Consider the following 13,561-nt stretch of genomic DNA (forward strand, 5'->3'; position numbering starts at 1 on the left):
GGTGCAGTCAGTGTTCACGTTCATCCCAAAGGTGTTCAGTAGGGTTTCTATCTCTATAGCAGGAGATTTTCCACTCCATTACATGTACATCAGATCTTTATGGGGCATTGTCATGCTGGAACAGGTTTGGGTTTCCTAGTTCAAGTGAAGGGAACATTATGGTGACAGTTTGTGAAAGAACCACATATGGCTGGAAAATTCAGGTGTCCCAGTACTTTTGTCAGTATAGTGTACTTTACTATTTAGATGAAATTCGTTTTTTTGTACTTTTATTGTTCATTTATTGTTTTATTGTTCTTGATTGTTTAAATCACTAGTCAGGATATGGGCAAGAATGAAACAGATTAAGTCGGGATATTATTATGGGATAGATGTTCAAGTTTTATTTCTTCAAATGTTTAGGTCTTGTGGGTAAACTTGGCTGCTTTTTACAGGAAAAAAGTGTCAATGTTGTTCTTGTCAGTGTGCACAAGTTTCGAACAGCTGTCGAGCAGTTGACAGATGTTGTACACTTAGACGTGCAATAGTTTGCATCTTGTACATTTGTGTACAAAAAGACTATAGAACTGAATTGTCCCTTTTCTTGCTTTTTTCCCCTCAAACATTTCACTGCAGCAAAATTCACCTGGAGAACATTGGCAGCGGCGAATCTCAGGAGTGCGTTTGTTTCATTTTTGCTCATTTCCTGAACAATGATTTGTTGTTAACACCATTAAAAGATATATACTTTTCCCATGTCGGGTTTGAGTGTTTGCCCGGGAGTGTACATTGTTAATTTCCCATAGGTTTAGTATCGCTAATGCCTTCTACACTGTGCGATTCTCTAACAGACTGCACAGTAATGCTGTCTATGTCTCTATGCTTATACACTGAAGAAAAGGATGAACATTTAGCGCTGCTCATAGTCTGAGATTTAAAAAAAGAAGATCCTGGCAGACCTGTTCATCAGCTGTCTCTGGTCACAGTAGTGCTAAATCTTTAAAGGCCATTTAGTCACGTTCAATTTCTTTCAACAAGAATTTGACAGGAAGTACAGAAAAGATGACACTGGGATTTTCACACTGACCTGTTTCATTATCTTCCAACATTGTTTAAATGACATACTGTTTTTTTCCTAAAATAACAATAAAAATAAAACTTGTTAATATTGTACCATTTATAACAAATAAAAAAAAATAGTAAAATATTATATACATTTACAACAATAGATGACTTTGTTATTATTGTTACTATAACAAATTATTTATCTTTAAATAATTATTAAATCATTAAATCAATAATTGTAACACATTTTAAATTATTCAGTAATGTAAAATGTAATATAACCATTACAATAAATTGTTTTTGATTGATTCATCAATTTATTAAAATAATTAAAATACATTTTATAATGTAAAATATATATTATTATATATTGTTATAATTAATTATTTATTATTAATGTATTTATTATAACAATTATAATAAATTTTACATCATGTAATAAAAAACCCATATATATATATATATATATATATATATATATATATATATATATATATATATATATATATATGGGTTTTTTATTAATAATAATGTCATGGGTAATAGTGTCATATTTATTACAATTGTATAATTATAATCAATTTATGAATTAATAATAGATAAGTTATTCATAAATAAATAATAAGTTTGCATGAAGTCGGTGAAATAAACAGGCTTTGGATTCATCTGTTGTATAAGATTCTATCCCACTAAAGCTTGTTCTTCACACACACACACACACACACACACACACATCATGATCTCTTTATCATGTCATGTAGTTGAATTGCGGTCCTAACCTTTCTGGCTGTGTGTGTATTTTCACATTGTTTATATTCCACCCCGCCAGTAAACAGAACACAGTGTTGTGTAATAGAGCAGGATGGCAAAAAGAACGCGCACACACACACACACACACACACACACACACACACACACACACACACACACATACACTACTGTTTCAGGTGCCTAAGGATCATTAATGGCTGCTGAGAGGGCGCTATATTGGTTAAGACGATAATGAGGGTTACAGTACAGCGAAACGTGCCGAATTTTCTAATTCAGCACTTGATCCTGATCCCGACACGGTGTAATCCGGTGTCGTGCCAAATTTTAATGAAGTGTTTGGCATCAAATGTAAGCAAATCAGGTTTGGACGCCTATGCAGCAGGGCGAGAGTTTCAGCGTGATTTAATATCATCTTCTGTGCACACCGCCATCTGCCTCTCTGAAAAATATTCATCAGTTCAGCCAGGTCGGAGACGGATCGCTTCATTAATATGGGCCAGCTGTTAATCGCTCGGCACAGTGACGAGAGCCTGGGATAAGGAACGCGGTTCTCCTGAGAGAGTAGAGAGCTTTGGGAAACATGCTACAGAGAGCACTGTGGGGTTTTTATGACCATTTCTATCCCACTATACCAGATACATTTATCACACATTTCACACACCATTTACCATTCGCTCTCTGATCATAAGGGTATAAGAGAGGCTTATAAATCAATTATTAGCATTTTTATTAACACTTTTAGTTGTTTTTAAAAGTTTGAGCTTAATCACATGTATGACTCCCTTTTCCAGATGCCCTTTTCCAAAGGAACTCACAGTCATCTCATTCATTCAGAAAGGGCATTTGAGGGTCTTTGCTCAAGGGCCCAAGAGTGGCAGCTTTGCAGCGATGAGATTTGAACTTGTGACCTTCCAATTAAAAGCCCAACCTCTTAACCACTGAGCTAGAACTTCCCCTGCGTGCTTAATTAATGGATAGGCAGAGCGAGCAAGCAGTTTCCCTGCTTTCTTAATTAAGTACTGGATGGAAGGAACAAATGAATGGACAGACAGACAGACGGACGGATGGACAGACAGACGGATGGACGGACGGACAGACATATACATAGATAAGGTGTCCACAAAATCTGTCTATTTAGGATAGACAGACAGACAATTAGATAAATATATGTGGATGGACAGACAGACAGACAGACAGATCTACCTATCTGTCTGTCTGTCTGTCTGTCTGTCTGTCTGTCTATCTATTCCTCTATCCCTCTGTCTGTTTCTCTAATGCTCTCCCTCCCTCCCTCTTTGTCTCTCCTTCTCACCCTTTCTTTGACTCTAACCCTCTGTATAAATTCTCCATTCTTTGTCTAACTCATCTGGCCTCTCCTTTCTTCCCTTTCCCTCTCACACACTTTTACTGGCGCTCCCTTTTTCTTTTCCTATCATCCTGTCATACTCCCTCTTTTTTCTTTCCCTGTCTTTTGCCTCTCTCTCTTTCCCCTCCTTCTTTCTCTATCACTCAATCTTTTTTCTTCTACTTCTCTCTCTCTCTCTCTCTCTCTCTCTCTCTCTCTCTCTCTCTCTCTCTCTCGCTCTTCTCCCCAGTTTGTCTGTCTCTGTCTTTCCCTCTTTCATCACTCTTCCTTTCTTTTCCTCACTCAACTTGCCAGGGCAAAAAGTAGCAGTCCAAGAGTGAAAGGCATGACCTACTGCCCATCCATCCATCCATCCATCCATCCATCCATCCATCCATCCATCCATCCATCTATCTATCTATCTATCTATCTATCTATCTATCTATCTATCTATCTATCTATCTATCTATCTATCTATCTATCTGTCTATCTGTCTGTCTATCTATCTATCTATTTGATATTGTGCCTCATGTACTTCCACATTATGTTTGTCTGGAGTATTTCTAGCTGCTCTTTGCCTTTCACCTTCTTTCCAGCAAAAGAAAATAAAAAATGAAATCACAAACACTGTTTCAGTTGCGCTCTTGACTGCAGAGTTTCTTTTTCTCTGTAACATCACGGAAAGCTCCAGGAATCTGCGGTGAAAAGACAAGCACATCACCCGTGCTGCGCTTAGCATCTGTGCGTGTCTGTTTCCTGACGTTTGCTCATGGAGGAGACGTCTTGCTTTCTTTTCTGCTACAGATACGTCAATCTTCGACACCTCCTGGCGATTAAATATATCTCCCTTTCTCTCTTTTTCTCTTTCTCACATACACAGGGAGACGATGTGATGACGGTGATTAAGACGAAGGCTCAGTGGCCGGCCTGGCAGCCCCTTAACATGTGAGTACCTCCTGCCTGTGTGTCACTCATAACCTTCACCAGTGAGCCGTAATTTATAGTCCATTAACACATCCACAAATTATCACTGAGCATGAAAAGTTGCACAAAACACAGAATTCACTATACAAATCATATCATTGCTGAGGCCTCGTTTCATTCAATTTCCTTGATTACTTCTTTCATCATTAATTTACCTCAGAAATTACCTCAGAAAGTACCTCAGAAAGTACCTCAGAAGGTAGCTCAAAAATTACCTCAGAAAGTACCTCAAAAAGTACCTCAGAAGGTACCTCAAAAATGACCTCAGAAATGACCTCAGAAAGTACCTCAGAAGGTATCTCAAAATTACCTCAGAAATTACCTCAGAAAGTACCTCAGAAGGTACGTCAAAAAGTACCTCAGAAAGTACCTCAGAGGGTACCTCAAAAATGACCTCAGAAAGTACCTCAGACAGACGAGACACACATTTATGTCCCGATCAAATTCATCGTGCAAGACTAGCGTCTAGCTTCATTAAGTCTGTACCATTGGTGGACAGTAACATAAATGTAATTCATTACTCTACTCAAGTAGCTTTTTCACGTATCTGTACTTTCCTTAAGTATTTTCATTTGGGGAGACTTTTACTGTAAATTCACTACATTTCAACTCAACTCAACTCAAATCAACTAAATTTTGTGAAATCAGTCCTTCCTTTTTATTTGTTTTTATTTAAACTTCGATTGCCTTTTGTTGGTATCTATTTAGCACGATCATACAGTTCAGCGTCAGTTCAACAGCAAGCAGAACATTTACAGAGGAAGAAATAATAGAAGAAACTCCTGACTCGAACTCGCCACAACACCTGTGGGCTTACAGTAATTTAAAGTTTTTGGGCTCATGATCATTGTAATAGAAATCAATCAGTGTTTGAATCATTAATATCATTCTTTTAATAGATCAGTGTGCTGAGAGTCTTTTCACTCAAATGTAAACTGAGTTGATTAAGCGAAGAGTCTTGTGACAAAAATGATAACAGGAAATTGATAGACATAATAAATCATTGTACTTTGTATACTTTTACTTTTACTAAAGTAATATTTTACAGAGTCTATCTCAGCTTTAACTCAATTTTAACTCTTTTTTTGTACTTTTGTTGTTTCTTACCCCCCTCAAGGTGTGTGTTTTGAGATGCCTTTCTGCTCACCATGGTTGATCATTTGGTTTTCCTGTTGACTTAATCCAATCTGGTCTTTCTCTCACTCATTTTGCATTTCAGAGCAAAAGTAGCTTTGTTCCAGACATCACACTTTTTCAATAATGCAGGGTTTTACTTTGCTGTTGATGTTATATTAATATAGCTTTATAGCAGTATATTTACATTAACATTTACAGCATTTGGTAGACGCCTTTATCCAGAGCAACTTTTATTAATGCAACAAATCTCATTCATATGGGGTTAAGGGCCTTGCTCAAGGGCCCATGAATGGCAGCTTGGAGTGGCTGGGAGTGCCTTAATCACTAAGCTACAACTCCAAGCATCTCAGCCACGATAATAGCTCCATTATGTGGAGCCATTATAAAGCCGACACTGGTGATTCCTTCCAAAAAAAAATGTAAACTAATAGGTCATTTTTGTATTGAATCACGTGGCATGTTGGTTACGTACAAGTCTTTGCATACGTCGTAGAAACAATCTTGTCAGAATGAAGGCATTAAAAATCACCTCCGATTTTTATGTTGCTGTTTTCCGACCAATCAGATTGGAGAAATTATCAGCCTTGTGTGTTGCAATTTTGAAAAATAAAAGAACCGTTTGAGTTTTTTTTTTTCCTGATTTAATTGTACACTTGTTAGCTACGTGCTAGCCATGTCACACTTTCTCATCCGGGTCGAATAGAAGATGTAGTATATGCATATGTTCTCCTCCCTGTGTGAGATCTTCACCTTTAGATTTTTTTCCTCCGTATGGCTGACAGACTTTCCCCATGAGCGCTCGTGCCTGGCACCTGCTGGCCATGTGGAATGCTCTTCCCTTTCCCTCCTTTCATTAACGATGCTGTTAATATTTTATGTGGCTTTTTTTTTTCCCGAGATAAAGGCTTTCTGCTTTTGATGAGCGACACATTTCCAGCAAAGCGCACTTCAACGTACCATCTTCGGTTTCAAGCTCACTTCAGTTAACGCCTTCCCGCTGGGCCTCAGGAGCACACTCAGGTGTGCGGAGGGCTAAATTATTACACGCCGCCGCGTTTGGCATGCTAGTCATGTTCTGAAGCGTGTGAACTAGCCGTCCAGCCCGCGTAGGGGTTTTACAGGCGGCGTTAACGCTTGTCATCAAACAGCTCCAAATGAGAGAGAGAGAAAGAGTACAGAAAGAGAAGCGTCTTGTTTTTTTTTTTTAAGTCCTCACATGTAAAGTGTGTGGAAGTCAAATGATGAATATTTTACGCTAATCGATGGCGTTGAGAGCTGCGCGATCCAGGGCCCCGGCCCCACGCCTCCGTACCGCCAGCAGTTGCATTGGAGATGAGCTTCTAATCAGGACAATTAACGTGATTAATTACCATCTGTGGCGCCGTACAAAGCGCCATCTCAATGGAAATGACACGAGAGCGCACAGTCGGCCGCCCAGACGGCATCAGAGACGTGACGCAGCATGCTCACACATAAAGAGCCGAACGTCCCAAACAACACGCCTCAGCATCCGGATAAAAACACGCAACAAAAGATTCTCATTTTAATGCTCGCTGATGCGACAACGCACTTATTACACAACACAAATAAGGTTTTTTTTCTTTGTTTTGTTGTTCCGTCGCTCCCATTCTTTGTCTTCTTGTCTCTCGTTTCTCTAACTCACTCAGTCCCTTCTTGCCCTCCATCCCTCCATTTTCCTCTTAATTTCCCTCCTTCTTTTGTCTCTGCCTTATTTCATTCTCTTTCGCTATCATTTCATCACTGCTCTGTATTCTTTCTTTTGTCCTTTTTTTTAAATCTCTTTTTATTATCTTGGCCTTATTTCATTTCATCTCTTCCTCCGTCATTCCCTTGTGCGATCATTTAATTACTTTCTTCGTCTTCTTTCCTTTTTCCCAGTTTTTTTTTATTCTTTTCCTGTCCATCCCTCTTTTTACCTCTTCTATCATCTTGGCCCTGCTCATTTTGGTATAATGTTTTTAATCTTTCTTTCTTTCTTTCTTTCTTTCTTTCTTTCTTTCTTTCTTTCTTTCTTTCTTTCTTTCTTTCTTTCTTTCTTTTTCTGCTTTTCTATCTCTATTTATTTTTCTTTGATTATTCTCTTTCATCAATTCCACATCCTAATATAAATCTCTCTCTCTCTCTCTCTCTCTCTCTCTCTCGCTCTCTCTCTTTCTCTCTCTTTCTCTCTACCTGTTTTTCATTCTTCCTTCTTTATTTTTATTTTTCTTTTAATATCTTGGTCCCTCTTTTCTCTCCATCTCTCCTTTCACCTCTCAATGTGTCTTTTTGGTGTAATATTGTTTCTTCTTCTCTCTTTTCCTCTCTCTCTCTCTCTCTCTCTCTCTCTCTCTCTCTCTCTCTCTCTCTCTCTCTCTCTCTCTTTGTAGACGTGCTGCTCCCTCGGCCGAGTTCTCAGTGGACCGATCCCGTCACCTCATGTCTTTCTTGACTATGCTCGGCCCGAGTCCTGACTGGAATGTGGGTCTGAGTGCTGAGGATTTGTGCACGGCTGAGTGCGGCTGGGTCCAAAAACTCACTAAGGACCTGCTGCCATGGGACGCCGGGACAGACAGTGGACACAGCTACGAGGTCAGTCTGCCATCCAACATATTCCTCCTGCATTAACAGAAAACCAATGGCTTTTTTTATATATATTTTAGGGATGTGCATCTCCATAACTGTGGAGCACATACATAATAGAAACCTGACCCTAAGATTTGTATGTGCTTTTTTAAACATCTCTTTCCATATTTAGTCTTTATTTGCTGTAGTAAACTCCACTCTTCTGGGAAGATGTTCCACTGGATTTTGTAGAGATCTGTCCTCATTCAGCCACTAGGGGGAGTGTTAGTAAAGTCTGGTTCTGATGGAGGTGCAGTGAGGAGGTAACAGTTTGTGAAAGCACCGATCACTTAAGCATTATGTGAACAGCTTTAATAATTGTATGAAACATATTTTTGATTGAGCCGAGCATGTAAATAATATTTTTCAAAACAAACACGATTAATATTCAGGTACTCACTCGCAACTAAATAGACTCCGGATTTAATCAGATAAACAAGTGTATGGGAAATGATTTGTATCTCTTGTTTGATTGAGGTTTTATAGTTAGCGAGCATGGCACCAGACAGCCGCGAGTCTACATTATCGCACATTAACACGGTTATAACTGCAAGGTGTAATGCATTACGAAAACGAATGAACAGCCGCTTTGCATTTTCCTTTCGCTTAAAAGGAATCGAATGCAAGGCGAGACAGGAAGAAAGGGAAAGACAAAAAGACGGAGGACATGAGTGATGCTAAAAGAGAGAGGAATAGATATATGAATTGCAAACCAGTCAGGTTGTCTGAATTGTTCATATAAATACTGTTGTTTTAAATGTCAGTCCTGTACATATGGCCGTCCCTGACGCTGCCACCTGCTGGTAAAGTAGAATTTTATTTGCTTCCTGTTTGAACATGATGATGGCCTTTGCAGACAAAAATTTGACCGAAGTAAAACACCCTCAGCAAACAAGAACAGTTGGCGTTTGATTTTTCCTCCTGTGTAAGCAGGCTAGTGTGGAATGACTGGAGCGAACAGGTGACTCTAGGGGCAGCTCGGAGGAAAACAGCACTATAAATCACTCGGAGAGCAAATATTACACCGAAGAATGAACGATGCAGATGGAAATGAAAGGTGGGAGCCCCCTGGCAGATGGCATTCAGCAATGACTCACTTTTTACCTTTCTTTCTCTTCCCCTCTTTTTATCTCTCTCTCTCTCTCTCTCTCTCTCTCTCTCTCTCTCTCTCTCTCTCTCTCTCACATTCTCATTTAGTCCCCGAATAAGCCAACAGTCCCCCAGGAGCGGATTCGGCCCCTCACCAGCCTTGATCACCCCCAGAGCCCCTTCTATAACCCTTCAGGAGGCCCAATAACACCCTTGGCCCGAGTGCTGGTGGAGAGGATTGCCAGGAAGGTTGTAATAAATAATTACCTTTAGCTAATGTGTTTAAAACAGCTGTCTTGTAGCTAGTATGCTAATATCTGAAAACACAGGATCTATATTATGCCAGTAATGTGGTGGATGGAATATCAGAGATCCCGTATACAAAGACATTGTATTGTTTGCATATAAAGAAGCCTGATATAAATTTAAGTTTGCATCATATTAGGGATCTATAAGCTTTTGTACAACACAAAGTTGCACGTTTTAATCTTTTTTACATACATACAGATAATTCAAATTGTTTCTATTGTGCAAATTTACAAGTGCACATAAATATGCAAATACACACACACACACACACACACACACACACACACACACACACACACACACACACACATTATTAAGGGGTCAAAAACCCAAACCATGTATATATGTATGTATGTACTGAATGATCAGCCTGCAGTCTTCTTATCAGTAAGCCAGAGACATCAACCCCTGGGCCACCCTTTGCATTAAATTAAAAAGTTAAAAGTTAAACCTGTGTGTATTTTTAAAATAAATAACTTGGAAAAACATTTGAAAAACCTCCAGAATTTATACAATTTTTGTTCATATCAGCAGGCTTTTTTGGACAAGATTATTACTGTTATTAACTGTTGAATTTCTGCTTATAATTATAACGATAATAAATATGTTGAGTATAAAAAAAAAAAAAACAACAATCCTAAAGTATATCTATTGAGTAGTGAACAGATCATAAGGGGTTAAGTGGTTAAGAGGTTGGACATCTGATCAGAAGGTCATGAGTTCAAATCCCAACACCACTGTGACTGATTAACAAAGTTGTTTGGAATATCGCTGAGAACATCTTGATTCCGGGCCTCCATGTCCTCCAGTGTGCAAGCCTTTGTTCTGTACACCTCCTCCTCTGCGTAGCCCCCCCTCTCTTGGATGGTATTCATGAGGTCATCCCAGCCAACATTCTGGAAAATGCTGGTCTAACCATGCACACACAGTAAGAGCAAAATGGGGTGGTGCATCATCCTGCATGAAATAAGGTCACCACGTTAGGTCAAGGTCACCAAGTTCTATAGCCATTAAATATCGCCCATTTTTCACCCACACTGTATTAATAAGACAATTGTAGGTTGACCTCAGGGCATCTGCCAAATGCTGTACATGTAAAAGTGCAGCTAAAAATTTTATTCCCTCCTGTGATTTCTTTTTCCTCCATGATTTTTTTTTTTGCGATTGCTAAAGCGAAGATTAATTTGTTGTGCACATTAGCGTGAGCAGCTGCGCCCTGTTACATGCTGATGTAGTGGGCTGGGACTGCACACCCAGTCACGCACAGTTCATTTGTTCTAGAAAGTTCAACCCCTGTAGCATAACGCTAAACTTCTGAAAAATCACAAAGCCATTAGTCACCAATCCAAATGTGCAAAAAAGGCATTTAGGCCATTCTGGGTTTGGTTCCTTCCTCTCTTTCCAATTTTTTTTCATATTCGGCTTCTCAGAAAACAGATGTTTCGTGTCTGCCTCGGTGCCGGGACGAGTTCTGGCTCTCAGGGAGATGTCGGAATGAAGACGAGGCTTTTTTATTTTTGGCTCGCAGACAGACTTTTTGTTTACCACAGATTGCGATCTAACGATGATACTGTGTGTTCTTCAATCCTCAGGGAGAGCAGTGCAACACGGTTCCAGACACGGTGGACGATATCGTGGCCGATATAGCCCAGGAGGAGACTGAGGAGGGTGCGTAGAGCCTCTCTCTTCCTTATCTCCATGCAGAGAGTTTCTCCGGACAGTTGAATTAACAAGACAGCACGCAGGATTCCTTGTGTAAACCTCCGGAGGTGTCTCTCAGAGCTCGATAAGCCCCACGCAACCGGGGGCCGTGATTTACGATCGGGAAGCGCTCCGGTGCTAATTCGCAGCCCTTGTAAATTAGGTGCCGTTGCTGTCCGGATGATTCAGTGGTTCGAAAAACAGAACGATAAAGGAGTGAAAGATAAACCTGGCGTCGGATCGTTGTCGAGGTCTTTCGGAAACTTTTCTAAATGCCACCTTGTGGTTCGGTTCAGCTAATTAGAGCAAAACCAAAGGAAAGATCGCTGAGACACGTCTTCGACCTCTAGCGTCTTATAGATGACCCCGGACTGTAATTCGTAGATGTGTGCAAAGTTTCCCAGGCTGAAGTTTCCCCATGAGGGAAGAGGCATTACTCATTTAATGTTTAGGCTTTTATGTGTGTGATTAGGGATTTTTAGGCTTTGACGACTACACTGACAGTGCTGTTTTGTGCTATTTAATTCACTTCTTCCTGTTCTTGCTTCTTCTTCTTATTTCAGCTGCGCCCATATCACCCTGTGCTCTCCATCTGCATTTTTCATACCAATGGTGAACAGTAAGGAAGTAAATGTAATTAGTTACAGTACTTAAATAGCTTTTTTCGCGTATCTGTACTTTACCGAAGTCTTTTTATTTGGGGAGACTTTTACTGTAACGCCACTACATGACGTTGAGTCTGGTTCCTCTCAAGGTTTCTTCCTCATAACATCTAAGGGAGTTTTTCCTTGCCACAGTCATTAGGGATAAATACACACCATTCACCTTTAGTGTTGATTTCTGTAAAGCTGCTTTGAGACAATGTCTCTTGTGAAAAGCGCAATAGAAATAAACCTGACTTGACTTGACTTGACTACATTCCAAAGTCAAACATTGTACTTATTTTCTCAACTACATTTTGCGTAATCAGTCATTCCTTTTTATTTATGAGCAGATAAACTCTTAACTGGCCAAGCATACAGCAAGCCAGCATGCGTTGTAGAGCGCACGCTCTGTTTTAAACGGGTTTTGATTCGCGTTTGGTGAATCTACTTATCACTAAAATACAGTTCAGCGTCAGTTCAACAGCAAGCAGAACATATTGAGAGGAAAAAATGATGAAGAAACTCCAGACTAGAACTCGCCACAACACACGTTGCCTTATTCACACGATTTTTTTAAGTAGTTGAAAGGTTTTGGGCTTCTGATCATTTAAATAGAAATCAATCAGTGTTTGACTTATTAATATCATTCTAATAATAGATCAGTGTGCTGAGAGTTTTTTTTACATAAACTAAGCAATGACAAAAATGATAATAGAAACATTATAGCTGTAATAAATCATAGTATTTTGGATACTTAAGTGCAGTCGAAGGCAAATACTTTTGTACATTTACTTAAGTGAAAGTTTAAATGGACACTGTTATTGGAGTTGTACTTTACAGAGTGAATCTAAACTCAACTACATGCTTTGTGTACTTCGTCCACCACTGTTTCAAACCAACTACCTGTATGTCTTCCCCTCACCACATCCATAAACCTCCTTCTTGGCCTACCACTTTTAATCCTGCCTGGCGACTCCATCCTCAGCATTCTTCCACTGATATATCTCATGTCCCTCCTCTGCACATGTCCAAATCATCTCCATTGCACCTCTCCCACCTTCTCACTTCCTGTTCTTTTTCTGTTAGTTATAAATAAAAGCATTAGTTGTCACATGTGATGTTCTTTGCACCTCTTATCCCAGCTTGTTAGAAAGTGTGTAAGGTCAATGCACAGCTATGACACAGCCATGACCAGTGTTGTGGTAGTTACTAAGAAATAGTAACTAGTTACAGTTACCAGTTACTTCATTCAAAAAGTAACTGAATATATCACACGGATTTCTGAAATAAATAACAAAACCAGCTGAATAATATATTCAGAATCGAAAACTAAAGTGGTTCTGCATCATAAAAGCTGTTGTGTTGAGCTCTTAAAAATGTTCCTTTCAAAGCTTAAGTATGAAAACGATCAACAATGTAGAACAGAACACCGGGTTAGCTTCTAGCTTCTAGCTTCTAGCATGGTGTTTCTGGAGGAGCTTCGACAGATTGAAGTTGCTGTTTATCGCAGTAGATACAAGCTTCGAACCAGAAAGACACAGCTTACATTTGACTAAAAAGTTGTTGTCTTTATGCCCAACTAAAGTGAAATAATGAGCATATTTCCACTTTGAGAAACTCGTCTTGCTCTCGCCTCGACTCGCCATTACTGCCGCACAGACCTGAATAAACGGAGACACGCCCACAGTGCGTCTGCTTCGTGTTTACAGTGGTTCATCCACCAATCCTACAATGCGTCTCTGCTGTAAACAGGTTAGACTGTAGGCTACACTTTAGCCGAAATTAATTCATTTTATAAAATTAACGGACAACGCACCATACGGTAACGGTAATGGAGTTACGTTATTTAAAAAGTATTATTGCCCAACACTGTCCATGACACAACCATGGTGCAGAGAGGGGAGGATCTTGC

At 39.5% G+C, this 13,561-nt stretch overlaps 1 protein-coding gene across 5 annotated transcripts in view; it reads left to right on the forward strand.

Annotated features, from left to right (window-relative positions):
* Positions 1 to 13,561, forward strand: part of spon1b (spondin 1b) — a 132,557-nt gene that overhangs the window by 94,156 nt on the left and 24,840 nt on the right. For all 5 annotated transcript variants that reach the window (XM_046849148.1, XM_046849144.1, XM_046849145.1 and 2 more), the window contains exons 7-10: positions 4,041 to 4,105; positions 7,672 to 7,873; positions 9,104 to 9,244; positions 10,897 to 10,972. In XM_046849148.1, coding sequence (XP_046705104.1) covers positions 4,041 to 4,105; positions 7,672 to 7,873; positions 9,104 to 9,244; positions 10,897 to 10,972 — 484 coding nt within the window. The remainder of the gene's footprint in view (positions 1 to 4,040; positions 4,106 to 7,671; positions 7,874 to 9,103; positions 9,245 to 10,896; positions 10,973 to 13,561) is intronic.

Source organism: Silurus meridionalis, chromosome 5 (genome assembly GCF_014805685.1).
Source record: "Silurus meridionalis isolate SWU-2019-XX chromosome 5, ASM1480568v1, whole genome shotgun sequence".
NCBI classification, from domain to species: domain Eukaryota; kingdom Metazoa; phylum Chordata; class Actinopteri; order Siluriformes; family Siluridae; genus Silurus; species Silurus meridionalis.